Source organism: Eretmochelys imbricata, chromosome 4 (assembly GCF_965152235.1).
Source record: "Eretmochelys imbricata isolate rEreImb1 chromosome 4, rEreImb1.hap1, whole genome shotgun sequence".
Classification (NCBI taxonomy): domain Eukaryota; kingdom Metazoa; phylum Chordata; order Testudines; family Cheloniidae; genus Eretmochelys; species Eretmochelys imbricata.
In genome coordinates, this window is record NC_135575.1 from 144,934,002 (window position 1) to 144,950,192 (window position 16,191).

The 16,191-nt window shown below is 53.9% G+C and overlaps 1 protein-coding gene across 1 annotated transcript; it reads right to left on the minus strand.

Moving 5' to 3' along the window:
* Positions 1 to 7,137: 7,137 nt before the first annotated feature.
* C4H2orf81 (chromosome 4 C2orf81 homolog) lies at positions 7,138 to 16,084 on the minus strand. The gene is made up of 4 exons (XM_077816194.1): positions 16,001 to 16,084; positions 13,306 to 13,533; positions 12,026 to 12,238; positions 7,138 to 8,181 (listed from the first exon to the last, which is right to left on the minus strand). The coding sequence occupies exons 1-4, from the start codon at positions 16,082 to 16,084 to the stop codon at positions 7,138 to 7,140; spliced, it is 1,569 nt and encodes a 522-aa protein (XP_077672320.1).
* Positions 16,085 to 16,191: the final 107 nt, after the last annotated feature.

A 16,191-nucleotide genomic window follows, 5' to 3' on the forward strand; every position in this document is an offset into this window, starting at 1 on the left:
GTGCAACAGGTGCAGCAGCTTGCTTGTCTCCGCTCCACTGTTATAAGCGCTGCTCATTTTCTCTCCCTGGTCGTTAAATTCCACGTTTGGTACTGAATCTCCCTTAGCGGCTACTCTACTCTCAATCCTCTGGGTCGTTTTACAGTTCGGGTTTGGAGCTTTGTATGTTTTCTTTCCCTTCACTTTGCACATCAGCCTCACGTTTGATCAGAGCTAAACCAAAGAATTGCAGAATCAAAGAAAGAGCAAAGAAAAACATCAAGCAGCTCCCCAGTGTCTGGGGAGGGGCAGGCTTTTGCTGTTAGTCCAGTTGGCCAAAAAAGTCTCTGGGAACGCCTGGCCTAGGGATAGTTTTTGTACCGGTTGAACTATTTGGGTTAGCGGTGTGATTTATATTTTTACCAAACTAGTTATGCCAGATGTGAATGCAGTCCTAGCGGCCTGGAGGCACATTATACCCCTAAAGTGTTATTGCCCTTTCCATCCAGGAAGAGCGGTGCTACTCTGGGAGCCTTTGCTCTGGTATAAGGGGGTTGATACTAGCGGGGTTGTATGGGAGTAACGAGACCAGCGTTGTATAACTTGTCTGTAGACCAGTGATTCCAGTCCTGGATGGTCCAAGATGATCAGGAGGAATCATGGCTATGAATGGCTATATGGCCATGACAGAAGCCGCTCTGCACAGACCACAGTCTGAGCCTTGTGACCAGGGGATAAATACAGCTAACGTCCTGGTGCAGGACAGAGAGTGCTCCTTTGAGTTCTTACATATGATCATCATGTCTCACAGAAAGTCATAGAAAGGCTCTCATGGGATGCAAGAATTTGAGGATCGAAGCACAGTAGTGCCAGTCAATATGGTTTTTGGAAAACAGATTCTGTCGGACAAACTTGCTGTTGTTTTTTAATGAGATTACTAGTCTAGTCTGTGACGCTGGCTTACCAGGTACCAGCTCTTGCCAAGGTCCCATGTCTGAACTGAACACTGACAGATAAATGGCCTGAATCAGCCTGGCTCCTCTGAGCATTAGGGTTGTTAAAACAGGTACTAGGATTATAAGAATGTGTCCAATGTTCAGACGTTAGTGGATGCTGGTGAGTTGCTGCCAGCATGTCTACACTGGCAGACTGACAGCGCTGGCAGTTTCAGCACCACTCAGAGAGCGCAGAAGGGAAACCGCTCTCGTGTGTTCACACTGTCAGCTGCCCGCGCAATAGCATGTTCACACTCGGGGCACTTGCTGCGCTATTCGGAGCGGTGCACTCTGGGCAGCTATCCCACCGAGCACCTCTTTCTCTTCTGCCGCTAACAGTTGTGGGAAGGCAGAGGGGGTCGCAGGGCACCCTGGGTCCTGTCCCAATGCCCCGTGATGCATTGCTTCGCATCTCAGCAATCCCTGTGCTTCCATCCGCATTTGGCGCCATCTTCCAATGGTCTGTGTACTGCGCGCTCTGCCTCTTCGGGCTGCAGGAACAGATCCCGAGCTGCTGACCAGGATGCTGCTCGCTCTGACCAACACGTCACGAATGGCAGTGGAGTAATTCCTTCAACTACGAAGGCAAGAGGAGAGTGACATTGATCTCGCCACGCATTGTAGCTATGACATGAGGTTGCCTGTGGCATTCACGGAGGTGCTGACCACAGTGGAACGCTGCTTTTCAGCTTGGGGAACAAGTGCTGAGTGGTGGGATCACATCGTCATGCACGTCTGGGATGATGAGCAGTGGCTGCAGAACTTTCGTATGAGGAAAGCCACATTCACGGGACTGTGTGATGAGTTCGCCCCTGCCCTGCGGCGCGGGGACATAAGAATGAGAGCTGCCCTGCTGTTGGAGAAGCGCATGGCGACTGCACTGTGGAAGCTGGCTACTCCAGACTGCTGCCGATTGGTCGCTAATCAGTTTGGAATGGGAAAGTCAAGTTGGACTTGTGATGATGGAAGTGTGCAGGGCCATTAATTGCATCCTGCTCCAAAAGACCGTGACTGTGGGCATCGTGCATGACATTGTAGATGGCTTTACACAAATGGGCTTCCCCAACTGCGGAGGGGCGATAGACGGCATGCATGTTCTAGTTCTGGCACCAGACCACCTAGGCTCCAAGTACATTCATCACAAGGGGTATTTCTCAGTGGTTCTCCAGGCACTTGTGGATCACCATGGGCGTTTCACGGGCATTAACGCAGGCTGGTCCGGAAAGGTACATCTTTCGGAACACTGGCCCATTCAAGAAGCTGCAAGCAGGAACTTTCTCCATAGATCAGAAGATCACTGTAGGGGGACGTTGAAATGCTCATTGTGATCTGGGAGACCCTGCCTACCCCTTAATGCCATGGCTTATGAAGCCATTCATGAGGCAACTTGACAGCAGCAAGGAGCGATTCAACAACAGGCTGAGCAAGTGCAGAATTATTGTTGAGTATGCTTTGGCCATTTAAAAGCCCACTGGCGCTACCTGTATGGGAAGCTGGACCTGGCCGATGTACAACATTCCTATGCTTATAGCCACGTGCTGTACACTCCATAATATCTGTGAAGGGAAGAGTGAAAGCTTCACTCAGGGCTGGACCGCAGAGTCTCAGTGCCTGGAGGCTGAGTTTGAACAGCCAGAGACCAGGGCTATTAGAGGGGCCCAGTGCCGGGCCATAAGGATCAGGGATGCCTTGAGGCAGCAATTTGAAGCTGAAAGCCACTAATCTTTGTGGCTATGCTCAGGAGTGCGGAGCTTGTAATGTTAGGAGGTGATTGGTGCACATGATGCAATAAGGGGGTTTAACATAATTGTCTCTTGCTTTGCAGGGCTCTCTGTGCTTTCACTTAATAGAATAAAGATCGCTTTCAAACCAACACAACTATTTTATTAAAAGACAACAACTGGAGGAGAGAGTCAAACAAAGAAAATCATCAGCAGTGAGGGGGGCCTCCTCTCCTGTTTGCGCTTCGCCAAGATCCTACTACTGTGACTGGCTAGCCTCCTCTGGGGTAGAAAAGAGCTCCTGGCTGCATGTATCTCTGACCTCCGAGTCATCCTCTGCCTTTGGGTCCCCCTCCCTCTCCACATCCTCGTCCAAGATTTCCTCCTCCTGCCTCAGTCCACTCTCAACTGTCATGCGAGCCACCGAAGTATCCACAGTGGCCTTCACAGTGGAGGTGGGGTTGGCGCCGAGTATCACGTCTAGCTCTTTGCTCCTGCGCCTTGTGATCAGCGTTCCGCAGCTCTTTCACTTTGACCTTGCACTGCTGTGTGTCCCGGTCATGGCCCCTTTCTGTCATACATCGTGAAATCTGTCCGTAGGGATCATAATTCCTACGGCGGGAGCAGAGCTGGGGCTGGACAGCCTCCTCTCCCTAAATGCCGATGAGGTCCAGCAGCTCAGCATAGCTCCAAGCGGGGGATTGCCCGGTGCGTGGAGCAGGCCTGGCCACCTGGAAAGATGCGCTGAGACCACTGCACGCATCACCGAGCAAACAGGAAGGGGACTTTCAAAATTCCCAAGGAATGTAGGAGGTGGGGCTGACGGTTGGTCACCTGAAGGCAGGGCAGTAGAGTTCAAACAGATGACCAGAGGCGAGAACAGGCATTGAGGGACACCTCCCGGAGGCCGGTCACAGCGCTGTGATCGAGCAGGGTGTCTACGCTGGCACCGCAGTGCTGTAGCCATGGCGCAGAAAGCTCTACGCCTCTCGTCGTGGTGGGTTTTTTACAGCGCGACAACTGTGCAGTTTCTGCACACTCAGTGGCACGGCCGTGTGTACACCTCAGGAGATACAGCGCAGAAAGCTGCTTACCTGTGCAGAAACTTGCCAGTGTAGACAGGGCCTCACTTATAACATCTGTATCCCATATTGCAAGCTGATATTTAAGCATTTGTATTGTGAGCCTCTGTGACTGTGTAACTCACCAGACAGGAGAAGTAGTGTGAAGTACGGGTCTCCAACAGAAGGTGTTATGTCCTGCCCAAAAGGTAAGGTCCATCAATGCCAAATGGACTATTGAGGGACATTAAAGAGGACAAAATACTTTGTCGCTCTGCTCTCACTACCCCATGAGGATAAGTCATGCAAGTGGATTCTTCCCATCAGCTGAGTTCGCAGCTCAGAGCACATGGAATGAAAACCCCTAATGTAAGATAAGTATAACATTAAAGAATTAAAGTGTTATAAAGAAAGGCTCTTACTAGCAAATAGAAGGAAGGCCATGAAAATAATGAGTTATAAGGCCAAAAGGAATAAAGTAGGGAGGAAGTCTGGTCCAAAGAATAACTAATGAGATAAGGGGAAGGCCTCTGATTGATAAGGGTGACTGCAGATGGTTTTAAATCAAAGAGAGTCTGACTTAAAATGAGCCAACACGGCCCTTCCCCAACCCACCCACCAGTGCAGTGGATGCATCCGATGAAGTGAGCTGTAGCTCATGAAAGCTTATGCTCAAATAAATGTGTTAGTCTCTAACGTGCCACAAGGCCTCCTGTTCTTTTTGATCTAATAGGAGTGTTTCTAGTGGGTGCCACTGACATCTGTTCTTGCTTCACTGCTATTCAAGGTCTTTGTCAATGATCTGGAAGAAAATATAAGCTTGTTGCTGGGAAGGTTTGAAGATGACACACAAATTGGTGGACTGTTAAATAATGACAGGTCAGTTCAACACAGTAATCTAGATACCATGGTAAGTCAGACTCACTTGAACTACCCTTGTTTTCATGCAACTACATGGAAGGTCATAGATCCTGCACTTAGGACGGAAGAATCCAATGCACCGCTACAGACTAGGGACCGAATGGCTAGGCAGCAGTTCTGCGGAAAAGGACCTAGGGGTGACAGTGGACGAGAAGCTGGATATGAGTCAGCAGTGTGCCCTTGTTGCCAAGAAGGCCAATGGCATTTTGGGATGTATACGTAGGGGCATAGCGAGCAGATCGAGGGACGTGATCGTCCCCCTCTATTCGACATTGGTGAGGCCTCATCTGGAGTACTGTGTCCAGTTTTGGGCCCCACACTACAAGAAGGATGTGGATAAATTGGAGAGAGTCCAGCGAAGGGCAACAAAAATGATTAGGGGTCTAGAACACATGACTTATGAGGAGAGGCTGAGGGAGCTGGGATTGTTTAGCCTGCAGAAGAGAAGAATGAGGGGGGATTTGATAGCTGCTTTCAACTACCTGAAAGGGGGTTCCAAAGAGGATGGCTCTAGACTGTTCTCAATGGTAGCAGATGACAGAACGAGGAGTAATGGCCTCAAGTTGCAGTGGGGGAGGTTTAGATTGGATATTAGGAAAAACTTTTTCACTAAGAGGGTGGTGAAACACTGGAATGCGTTGCCTAGGGAGGTGGTGGAATCTCCTTCCTTGGAAGTTTTTAAGGTCAGGCTTGACAAAGCCCTGGCTGGGATGATTTAACTGGGAATTGGTCCTGCTTCGAGCAGGGGGTTGGACTAGATGACCTTCAGGGGTCCCTTCCAACCCTGATATTCTATGATTCTATGATTCTATGATCTAGATCCCACTTATGGATGGGGAGGCTCTATTTTGGAAATCGGTGACTCAGAAAGGGACCTGGGTGTCATCATGGATTACCAGCTCAACAGGTGCTCCCAGAACAACGCAGTGGCTATCAGAGAAAACGTGATCCGTGGGAGTATAAGCAGGAGACTATTGAGTCGAGGTAGTGCGATGTTAGTACCACCATATTGGCATTTTTGGGACCATTAACTGATACTGGCTCCAGTTCTGGTATCCACACTTTTAAAAGGATGTGGACAAATTGGAAAGGGTTCAGAACAGCGCTACAAGAACAATCCGAGGTCTGGAAAACCTGCCTCACAATCAGAGAATCAAGAAGCTCGATCTATTTACTTTACCCAAGAGATTGTTAAAAGGAGACTTGATCATAGCCAAGCATTACTTACATGGGCAGGAGATTTCTGATACCAGGAGACTCTATAACATAGCAGACAAAGGCAGAAAAAGATCCAATGGTTGCAAGCTGAAGCTAGACAAATTCAGAGTAGAAACGAGGCACATATTTGTTACGCTGAGGGTAATTAACCATTGGAACAACTTCCGTACAGATGTGGTGGATTCTCCACCACTAAGTCTTTAAATCAAGATTGGATGGCTCTTTCTAAAAGGTCTGCTTTAGCTAACCCATGAGTTACAGGTGTGATGCAGGAATCACTGGGTGAAATCCAGTGGCCTGTGCTATGCCGGAGGTCAGACGATGATCGGAACTGTCCCTTCTGGCCTTAAAAATCTATGAAACACAAACTCCTGCAGCCTTCACTCTGCATTCTGCAACATGAAGCCACAGGCTCCTCCTTAACCATCTTGTAACCTCTTTCGAATCCACCCCATGCACCAGGGTGGCCAGGGCCCCAAGCTAGGGAGAGTTACTCTTCCCAACCCTGGTATAGACTCCCAGGACCTAGGCATGCCCATGAGGAAGCACAGCTTTGAATTTTCTGACTTTGACCTCTTGCAGGTTGCAGCCACAGCTTGCCCACAGCGGAGTTCTGTGCACTGCGTGGAGGATGCCCTGCGAACGGTATGATACAATGTGCTTTGCCATGGGTGGGCTCAGGGTGTGCATGGTAACCAGTGAAGCGAACTGAATTCCTGCCCGCAACCTCCAGTCCCTCCTCCACTCCCACCCACACAGCTAGTTGCTCAGGGACTCGTTGCTCATGGGTTGGGACTATTGCTAACTGGGCTATGGAGACCCTCTGAGAAAAGAGAGAGGAGGAACATTTCATTAAGCAATCATCCCTGCTGCAGCTGGGCGAGGTTATAGCAGGTAAATTAATAGCATCCAGGGGGCCTGTAGCCTTGGGGCCCAGGCTGTCCCCGGGACGCTGCGGGGTCTGCTGGGTCAGAGGTGCTGGTCTGCAGGGAGGTGGAACCAAAGCAGGCAAGTGAATCATGCTGTGGGTGCTTGGGATTTATTGTTACCAAGAGCCAGGAAAGATGAGGAGGTCAGCGCAGGCAGGTCCCTCGTCACACGCACCAGCAGGTTACCACAGCCACGCAGCGAGACACCCCTGCACACCACGCTGGCTGGAGAGGCTGGGGTTCTGTAACAGGCCGTGCGATGGTACGGCACACCAGCCCAGTCCCAGAGGGGAGGGCAGGGAGCATGCTGCACTTACAAATGCTCTGGCCCTGATGACATGAGGGATGTGAGCAGAGCTGCTGGCCAGACCTGGGGCATGTGATCACAGATGAGCTGCTCCACAGCAACAGCGGGCAGGGGCACTCTGGGGCGGATGGGCCTGAGCTTTCTTTGGAAGACCCCTACCCCTCCCTCTTCATAGAGTGCACCATGGTGGGGCCCACACTTCACACTGCTGCTGTCCCTGATTGCCACTCCTGGGGCCAGCTCAATAGAGTCCAGCAGGTTGCTGGGCTTCCAGTAGACATGGCTGCTGGGTTCAAGGCTTTTCCCTTTGGAAGGCAAATGCTGTGCTCTCTTGTCTGCGTGGCTCTGACAGAAAGCCTGGGCCAGCCCACCACTCCGCATGGGCCCCGTGTCCTGGAGCAGCTTAGTGCTAATGAGCTCTCCCACCCCTGGCCCTTGGGCTGCATGGCGATGGGACTTCGTACTCCTCTGGCCACGCCCGGAGACAGTTTTGAGAACTTCCTGCCGCTTGGCCTCAACATCTGGATCCAGCACCTCCACCTGGGGCTTGATCCAGCACTTGGGTAGACGGGCTGGGTCCAGCTTGGGCATGGCGATGACTGTACCAAACTCATTGTACATCACATCCTTGATCTTGGGGGGCCTGCCCGTCTGGATCTTCAGCAGGTTGCTGCAGGACATGGGCAGGAGCTGGTGAAGGCTGCAAAGATCCTCCTGTGGTGATTCCTCAGGCAGGGTCTGTGAGAGCTGCTGCCGGAGCAGCTCCTTCTCAGTCTCCTGTAGGGGCCTGGTCATGCTCTTAAGGCTGGCTGAGTGCAGCAGTCCTCGATGGGGCCTGTATGCTTTTCTGGTCTTAGGCAAGGGGGGTGGGGCTGGGGCTGGGGCTGGCTGGGAAAGCAGATTCTGGGGCCTGGATGACTTTGCAGACTTGACCCCCTCCTCCTGAGAAGGCTGTTCGGACAGGGTGCCTGCTGGCACCTCGGGGGATCCTGTGTAGAACCGCGTCTCCTCATGGGAAAGTGTTTCCTCGGGGAGTTTGTCCAAAGACACCTGTTGGAAATAGCCATTAATGTAAAGAGAAAGCCTCAGCTTCACACGCCAGAGTGGCCACCACACCCAGGACAAGCTGTTGCCCACTCATTAGCAGGGCCTGAAGGCCATTTCTTCATACCCCAGCAAATGGGTGGAAGGCAAGAGCCAGGCCATAGTGCAGGGGGTGTTTGGGATCAAGGTCTTCAGTGTCAGAGAGGGAGCTGGTTGGTGAGGTCATGCTGGCACATCACTCCTCCCGCGCCTCTCCCAGTGGACAGCCTTGGCAGAATGAAGGGCTGAACTGACTCTGCTGTTCACCCTGAACCTCCTCTATACCCCTCCTGCCCAAGCAGCTCCAAGAGATGTTCCAACGTGAGACATCCTGCGACTGTCGCAAGATCCGACAGCAAACAAATCCCTTTCAGTGCACGCAGCAACAAATGGGAATGAGCTGGGCCCCGGATCATTCCTGTTCCTTTCTAACACATCCGCATCCTGCAACACTGCAGCCCATATTCTTCATAGTGGTATCAGTACAATAGGATTATGGCATAATTATGATGCATATTACGCAAGACAGATCACGTAGGATGTCACGAAAAGGTTAAGATTGCCTGAATATGATTATCCTATTTGTATGCATGAATCATTTTTGTACCTGAAGTTATAAATACTGACTATGTGTCTGTACTTCAAATGTAGTTACACCTGGGTAATGCCCACTAGACAAGATGCTTTCAGTCTAGACAGCGGGTAGGGCAGGGCCTATTCAGGGTAATGGGTCATTAGGAAAAACAATAGGCCTTAGGAGAAGGTTATGCCCCATCTTGGGAGCGTTCCTGAGAATGCTACAGACAGCCTGTAAGTAATGGCTGCTATGACTCTACAAGGACACGTGACCAGGCCACATGACGCTGGTCTGCACCTTGGGATGTCAGTGTTTTTCCACAGACTGGTCTGCTAACCAAGCTTGGAAACAAAGGGTCCCGCCATATGCTAAATCTATATAAGGCAGGGAGTGACATCATCTGGGGTTCTTCACAAGACGACTCCTTGAAACACCTGAGGAACAAAGACTGAAATGGGGGAAGTGCTGGACCCAGGATAAAGGGATTTCTAGCCTGTGTATGAATGATCTGGGGATAGGGCCCTCCTTAGGCATATGCAGCTTATGCGGCTGCGTAGGGCACCCGAAAATGCGGGGCACTACCGGGACAGCAGGTAAGAGCGGGTCGGCTCCCGCACACCCAGCGCGCGCTGCAGCCTCCTTAGGCAGGGGCCGTATTCACAGAGCCGAATGCTCCAGCACCGCGCGCTCTGCGTGAGGGAGAGGGTACAGGGGTCTCTGCGGGGAACTCAGACTCTCCGCCGGTGTGAGGTGGGTCGGGCAGCTCGGTATCCTTTGCTGCCTCGTCTCTCCCCCCCACGTTGCGAGCCCGGGCTGCCGCAGCATCTGCTGCATACAAAGCTCGGTGTGTGTCAGCAATGGGGGGGGTTCTTCTGGGGGTCCGTGGGCGGCAGTGGTCGCTGTGCCCCACGTCGGGCACACGGGCACCAGTTTAATAATACTGCATAGGCCCCATAAATCCCAAGGATGGCCCTGCCCAGGTTTTCCAAGCTGTAAAGCAAGTGCAGCTTGCCCCTTAAGACTCTGCAGCCTGCTTGTATAATTTTTCGGTGAGAATCTGCTAATTCATATCCAATCTACCTAATATATTAAGCTCAGTTTGCATTTTTTGTTTATTTAATAGGTAATCTGCTTTGATCTGTTTGCTATCACTTATAATCACGTAAAATCTATCTTTTGTAGTGAATAAATTTATTTTAAGTTTTAATCCAAACCAGTGAGCTTTGACTGGAGTGCTTGGGGAAAATCTCTGCTTGGTTACCACAAGTGTGCGTTGTTCTCTTCACACTGAGAGAGAGGCGGACTGGGTATTAAACCCATATACTGGCCAGATTTGACCAGGGCAGGACAGTACTGCTCTGGGTCCTAGGCTGGGAAGCTGGTAGTTAGAGGGCCTGTGTGTAACTGCAGCTGGGTGTGTCCCTACCTGTGTTAAGGCTGGAGGGGTTTGGACATCGTCACAGCAGCCCAGTGTGAGAGGGAGCCCAGGCTGGTGGGTCAGAGGGCTCAGTGGCACTCCAGTTCCAGGTGGCAGCCCAGGGGGAACCTGTCACACGTCCCTCCATTGGCTTTGAAACACACACCGAGCTTTGTATGCAGCAGATGCTGCGGCAGCCCGGGCTCGCAACGTGGGGGGGAGAGACGAGGCAGCAAAGGATACCGAGCTGCCCAACCCACCTCACACCGGCGGAGAGTCTGAGTTCCCCGCAGAGACCGCTGTACTCTCTCCCTCACGCAGAGCGCACGGTGCTGGAGCATTCGGCTCTGTGAATACAGCCCCTGCCTAAGGAGGCTGCAGCGCGCGCTGGGTGTGCGGGAGCCGACCCGCTCTTACCTGCTGTCCCGGTAGTGCCCCATTTCAAAGCTCTATTGACAATGGGTCTCTGGCACATGGGACCTGTTGGAAGGGCTGTAGGACCAGCAGGAGCTGGGAAGGAAGTATTTACACTCATACAGACATGCCATGTTGACTGACTGTCCCATGGTGGCAGGGCATTAAGGGGTCACCGCCTGCTCTGATGCACACCCAAATCTCAGCATGTCTGTGGGAACCTCACTGGCTTGGCTCGTGGGAGGGGATGAGCTACCTCACTGAGAAGGGAAGGGGGAAAGCCTATCATCCATGGGAGGGGTAGGCATACCAGTGCAATTTCTAGGGGTCAGATGACCACAGCACAAAGCCCAGCATTGCTGGACACGCTTATTGACTGGCTTGGTAGAGAGGGGGTGGCTGGAACTCCTCATCCATGGACAAAATCTCAGAGGCTGTTTGGCTCAAGGTGAAGCATCACATGCTGAGACAGGTTGTCTCTGCAGGCAGCTCCATACTGAAGAAGGCACTTGCAGGATCCATAGGCTGCAAGGGCACCCTAGTTTCCTGGAAGCTGGGGGATGGGCTGATGGTTTTTTCCATGGCATTCATCCCTGTAGGTTCCAAGCCTCACAGTGTCAGGGCACTTGTCCTCCCAACACCCCGGTGAGTACCGTATGGAAGCTCTAGCCCCATTGTACAGATGGGAAAAGAAGTCCAGAGAGATTAGGTGATTCACCCAAGGCCACCCAGGGAGCTTGTGGCAGAACAGGGATCTCCGAAGTCCAAATCCAATGCCTTAGCCACACAAACGTCCTTCCTCTCTAGGCAGAGATCCTCAGGAGGGACCCTCACACCTCTGCTCCAAGGCATTGAATAGGTGAGACAAGGCCCGGCATCCTGGCTAGTAGCTGCATGGGGCACAGCTCCACCAGAGTCTGAGACAGACTCTCCTTCAGCTTCTTGCACTCTGAGGGGCAGAGTACTGGGTGCAGCGAAGAGAACTCAGCAAACCACTGCTGCCAATGGGAGTGGGGAACTGGACTGTGCTTCTCTAATCCCAAGAGGCCGGGAGGACTTTCTCCAGTGAGCAATGGCTTAAAGGGGCAGGTGGTCAGGAGGCCTTACAAGGCTGTGACCGTGATTCTGTCTTTCAAGGCTGTCTCTCTGGCCTGAAGTCCAGGACTCACGCCCAGCAGGACTGGTCCTGTATCTCCATGGACTCCTCCGTGGTGGAGCTCCAAGCAGAATCTGGCCCTAGAGTACTAATCGGATTGAAGGCAGTTTCAGGTCTCGTCTCTTGAGCCCTGCCAGGCCCAGAATGCCTCTGTCAGGACAAGCACTCAGGAGCAGCCTGCTTCCTTCCCCCACCCCCCACTGGTCCAGAGCCAGTGCTCCCAAGGTAAGCCCTGGTGCTAGAGTACCTCTCTCCCCTGCGGTAACAGGGTCAGACTGGTTCGCATAACGGGAACTGAGCCCTGTGCCCACGAGTCTGTGACACAGGCCACTGGCTCCTCCTCCTCCTGCCAGGTGGCATCTTCTTCCACGGTGGCCTCCCCCTCATCCCGCGCCAGGAAGCGCCATTCGGCAATCTGCAGGATGGCATCCCGTGCCTGGCTGACGGTGAATGGGATGCACTGGGAAAGCAGAGCAGAGACAGAATGAGCCCAGCACCACCCACTTGCTTCCTGACTTTGGCTAGGAGTGAGGCAGGAGACCAAGACTCCATCCCAACTCCCATAGGCACACCCCACCCATCAGTGTGCCCTTGCTGTCCATGCCACCTCTGACTTTGGCCCACTGAATCTAAGGTAGTCCAAGCTGGTGCAGCTCACGTGCTGAGTCAGAAGAGAGGCGTGTGGCCAGGGAGGTGACTGTCAGGATGGGTACCCCTTCCAACTAAGCAATCTGCAGATAGTAAAATAATCCATGTTGCATGAAGCTCAGCACCCCAGAGCCTTGACGCAGTCCCACCCCTGGAGAGCAGAGGCTACTATCTCCATAATGGAGCTGAGAGGAGAGTTGAAGGCCAGGAGGGAGATGCCCATTCTATTTGGGGTATCAGACCATACCCATCACCATGGTATCTGAGTGCCTAATGGCTGAGGGCAGGAGCTGAGTGTGACTCGGGGTGTACTCAGCCTGGGAGCCGGTGGATGGGAGCATGAAGACTTCTGTGTAAGCAAAGAGATTTCCCCTGGGGTTCCAGGAGCTCTCAGCCTGAGGGAGAGGGATACAAATCCAGCTTCGAGCAAGGAGCTGGGCAGCCAAGGCAGGGTCATACAGAGGCCACTGCAACAGGAACCTCTTGCCCCATCCCCTCCAGAAGCTCCATTTCTAGTGGCCACAGGAAGGATCCGTCCTGGATCCCTGCTCTGCTTTCCTTCCTCTGCATGAAGCAAGCAGCAGCATAGAGCCGCTCCGGGTCAGATGGCCTGGTCCCTCTGGACCAATACCTTTCCCTGAACCCTTCCATCTGTTACCATAGGGCTTGGTTTCACACAGCCAGTTTTCTCAGTGGCTCCCTACAGAATGAACGCAGAAGAATGGCCCTGCGGCTGGGGCCATTCAGAAGTAGCCGGAACAAAGCCCTGGAGAGTAGCCTGTAAGGAACAGTCCTGCCCTGAGCCCAAAGCTGGGACCAAAGAGAGCTGTACCATCTACCACTTAGATTCCATGGAAAGCCGCGGCCTGGCATGCTCACCTGCCGAGCCAGGTACACTTTATAGCACTCGTCCATTACTTGGTTTATCATCCCTGCCAGGATATCTCCCACTCCATCCTCTCCTTCCTCCATGGTGACCAGGGAGATCCATTCCGACTCAGAGAGGCGCCCTGGAATGATATCCACTTGAGGGATAGGTACCGTGGGGGGGCGTGACTTCTCCGCCCGCGACTTGGAGAGAGGCACACGGTCCCGGGACGTCATTTTCTGCAGGGAAATATGACAATGCCCATCAGCACCATCCCTTTAGCACTGTACCCATAAGAACATACATAAGAAAGGCTGTGCTGGGTCAGACCAAAGGTCCATCTAGCCCAGTATCCTGTCTTCTGACAGTGGCCAGTGCCAGGTGCCCCAGAGGGAATGAACAGAACAGGCAATCACCAAGTGATCCATCCCCTGTCACCCATTCCCAGCTGCTGGCAAACAGATGCTGGAATACCATCCCTGCCCATCCTGACTAACAGCCATTGATGGACCTCTCCTTCATGAATGTATCTAGTTCTTTTTTGAACCCTGTTATAGTTTTGGCCTTCACAACATCCTCTGGCAAAGAGTGCCACAGACTGACTGTGTGTTGTGTGAAAAAATACTTCCTTTTGTTTGTTTTAAACCTGCTGCCTATTAATTTCATTGGGTGACCTTTTGTTATGAGAAGAAGTAAATAACACTTCCTTATTTACTTTCTCCATACCAGTCATGATTTTATAGACCTCTATCATATCCTCCCTTAGTCGCCTCTTTTTCAAGCTGAAAAGTCCCAGTCTTATTAATCTCTCCTCATACAAAAGCTGTTCCATACCCCTAATCATTTTTGTTGCCCTTTTCTGAATCTTTTCCAATTCCAATATATCTTTTTTGAGATGGGGCGACCACATCCGCAGGCAGTATTCAAGACTTGTGCGCACCATAGATTTATACAGAGGCAACATGATATTTTCTGTCTTATTATCTATCCCTTTCCTAATGATTCCCAACATTCTGTTCGCTTTTTGACGGCCGCTGCACATTGAGTGGATGTTTTCAGAGAACTCCCCACAACGACTCTAAGATCTTTCTTGAGTGGTAACAGCTCATTTAGACCCCCATCATTTTATATGGGGTCTACCCAGGGCAATGAGCAACATGGGGCTAGACAGGGCCACCAGCTGGGGATAACACTGAGTGAAGGACCAAGCCAGTATGGCCTACAGGCCCCATGCAGTTCCTAGCACTGTACACTGTGCTTTAAAATGGATGCAACGGCCACAGGGACTGTGAGCACGTTATGCTCCAAAGGCAATGCCCTGATGCCTCTCCCATCCACTCCTCACAGGGACACCAGGGACTGGTGACAAGGATCTGTGCAGGGGTTCATGTGAGTGTCGTTCTGGTATCTGGGAGACAGCAAGTTCTAATGGTTAGAGCAGGGGTCTGGGAGTCAGGACGCCTGGGTGCTAGAATGTTCCCCAGGAAGGACTGGGCTCGAGTGGTATTCCCTGTCCTTAGCGCTGGGGACCTTCGCTGGACACAGAATGCAGGGAGTTCTGGCAACTGACGCTGGGACAAGGAGGACAAGCAAGCAGGCAATTCAATAGGTTGAAGAGGCTGCAGGTGGGGGCCTGTGGTCTTGGCCTCCCCTCCAGCACCTTTGTGCTGCTGGGCCTTCTGCTGGGTGGGGCTAGCTCTTCAGATGTAAAGGGCACCCCCACGCCCAACCGTGCCCTCTCCCAGCCACCATTGCACCCCCCACAGCCAGCATCACCCTCCCAGCCATGGCCCCCTCCCCCACTGCACCCCCAACTGTGCCCCCTCCCAGCCACCATTGCACCCCCCTAACCCCAGCACCATCCTCCCAGCCATGGCTCCCTCCACCCCCACTGCACCCCCACCCCCGACCGTGCCCCCTCCCAGCCACCATTGCACCCCCCCACCCTCCCAGCCATGGCCCCCTCGACCCCCACTGCACCCTCACCCCCGACCGTGCCCCCTCCCAGCCACCATTGAACCCCCCACAGCCAGCACCGCCCTCCCAGCCATGCCCCCTCCACCCCCACCGCACCCCCACCCTCAACCGTGCCCCCTCCCAGCCACCATTGCACCCCCCCAACCCCACCCCAACCCTCCCAGCCATGGCTCCCTCCACCCCCACCCCCGACCGTGCCCCCTCCCAGCCACCATTGCACCCCCCCAACCCCACCCCCACCCTCCCAGCCATGGCCCCCTCCACCCCCACTGCACCCCCGACCGTGCCCCCTCCCAGCCACCCTTGCACCCCCCACCCCCACCCTCCCAGCCATGGCCCCCTCCACCCCCACTGCACCCCCACCCCCGACCGTGCCCCCTCCCAGCCACCCTTGCACCCCCCATCCCCACCCTCCCAGCCATGGCCCCCCCCACCCCCACTGCACCCCCACCCCCGACCGTGCCCCCTCCCAGCCATCCTTGCACCCCCCCACAGCCAGCACCGCCCTCCCAGCCATGGCCCCCTCCACCCCCACTGCACCCCCCACCCCCGACCGTGCCCCCTCCCAGCCACCATTGCACCCCCCACCCTCGGCCCCCTCCACCCCCACTGCACCCCCACTCCCGACCTTGCCCCCTCCCAGCCACCCTTGCACCCCCCGGCCCCGCACCGAGCCGGCTGGAGCCCCCGCAGCCCCTGCCCCCCTTCCGCTGCCTGCGTCCCCGTCACCAAGGCAACGCCAGCCCCGTCCCGGCCCGTGATGTCATCGCGGTGCGACGCCCGCGCCCTGACCACCCGCTGCGCCGTCTCCATGGCAGCGGGGGACACGGGGTGAGCGGGAGGGATCGCGGCCCCCTTCGGCCCCCTGGCTCGGGCTCTGCCCCGGCCCCGCCCCCCCGCGTGCGCGTGGCCCCGGCCCC

Excerpts from the sequence above, each read along its gene's own strand:
- C4H2orf81 (XM_077816194.1), bottom strand. The coding sequence starts at position 16,084 with ATGGAGACGGCGCAGCGGGTGGTCAGGGCGCGGGCGTCGCACCGCGAT. Across the intron at positions 12,239-13,305 it reads AAGTGTACCTGGCTCGGCAG|TGCATCCCATTCACCGTCAG; the intron begins GTGAGCATGCCA and ends CTGCTTTCCCAG. Across the intron at positions 8,182-12,025 it reads TGTTACCGCAGGGGAGAGAG|GTGTCTTTGGACAAACTCCC; the intron begins GTACTCTAGCAC and ends TATTTCCAACAG.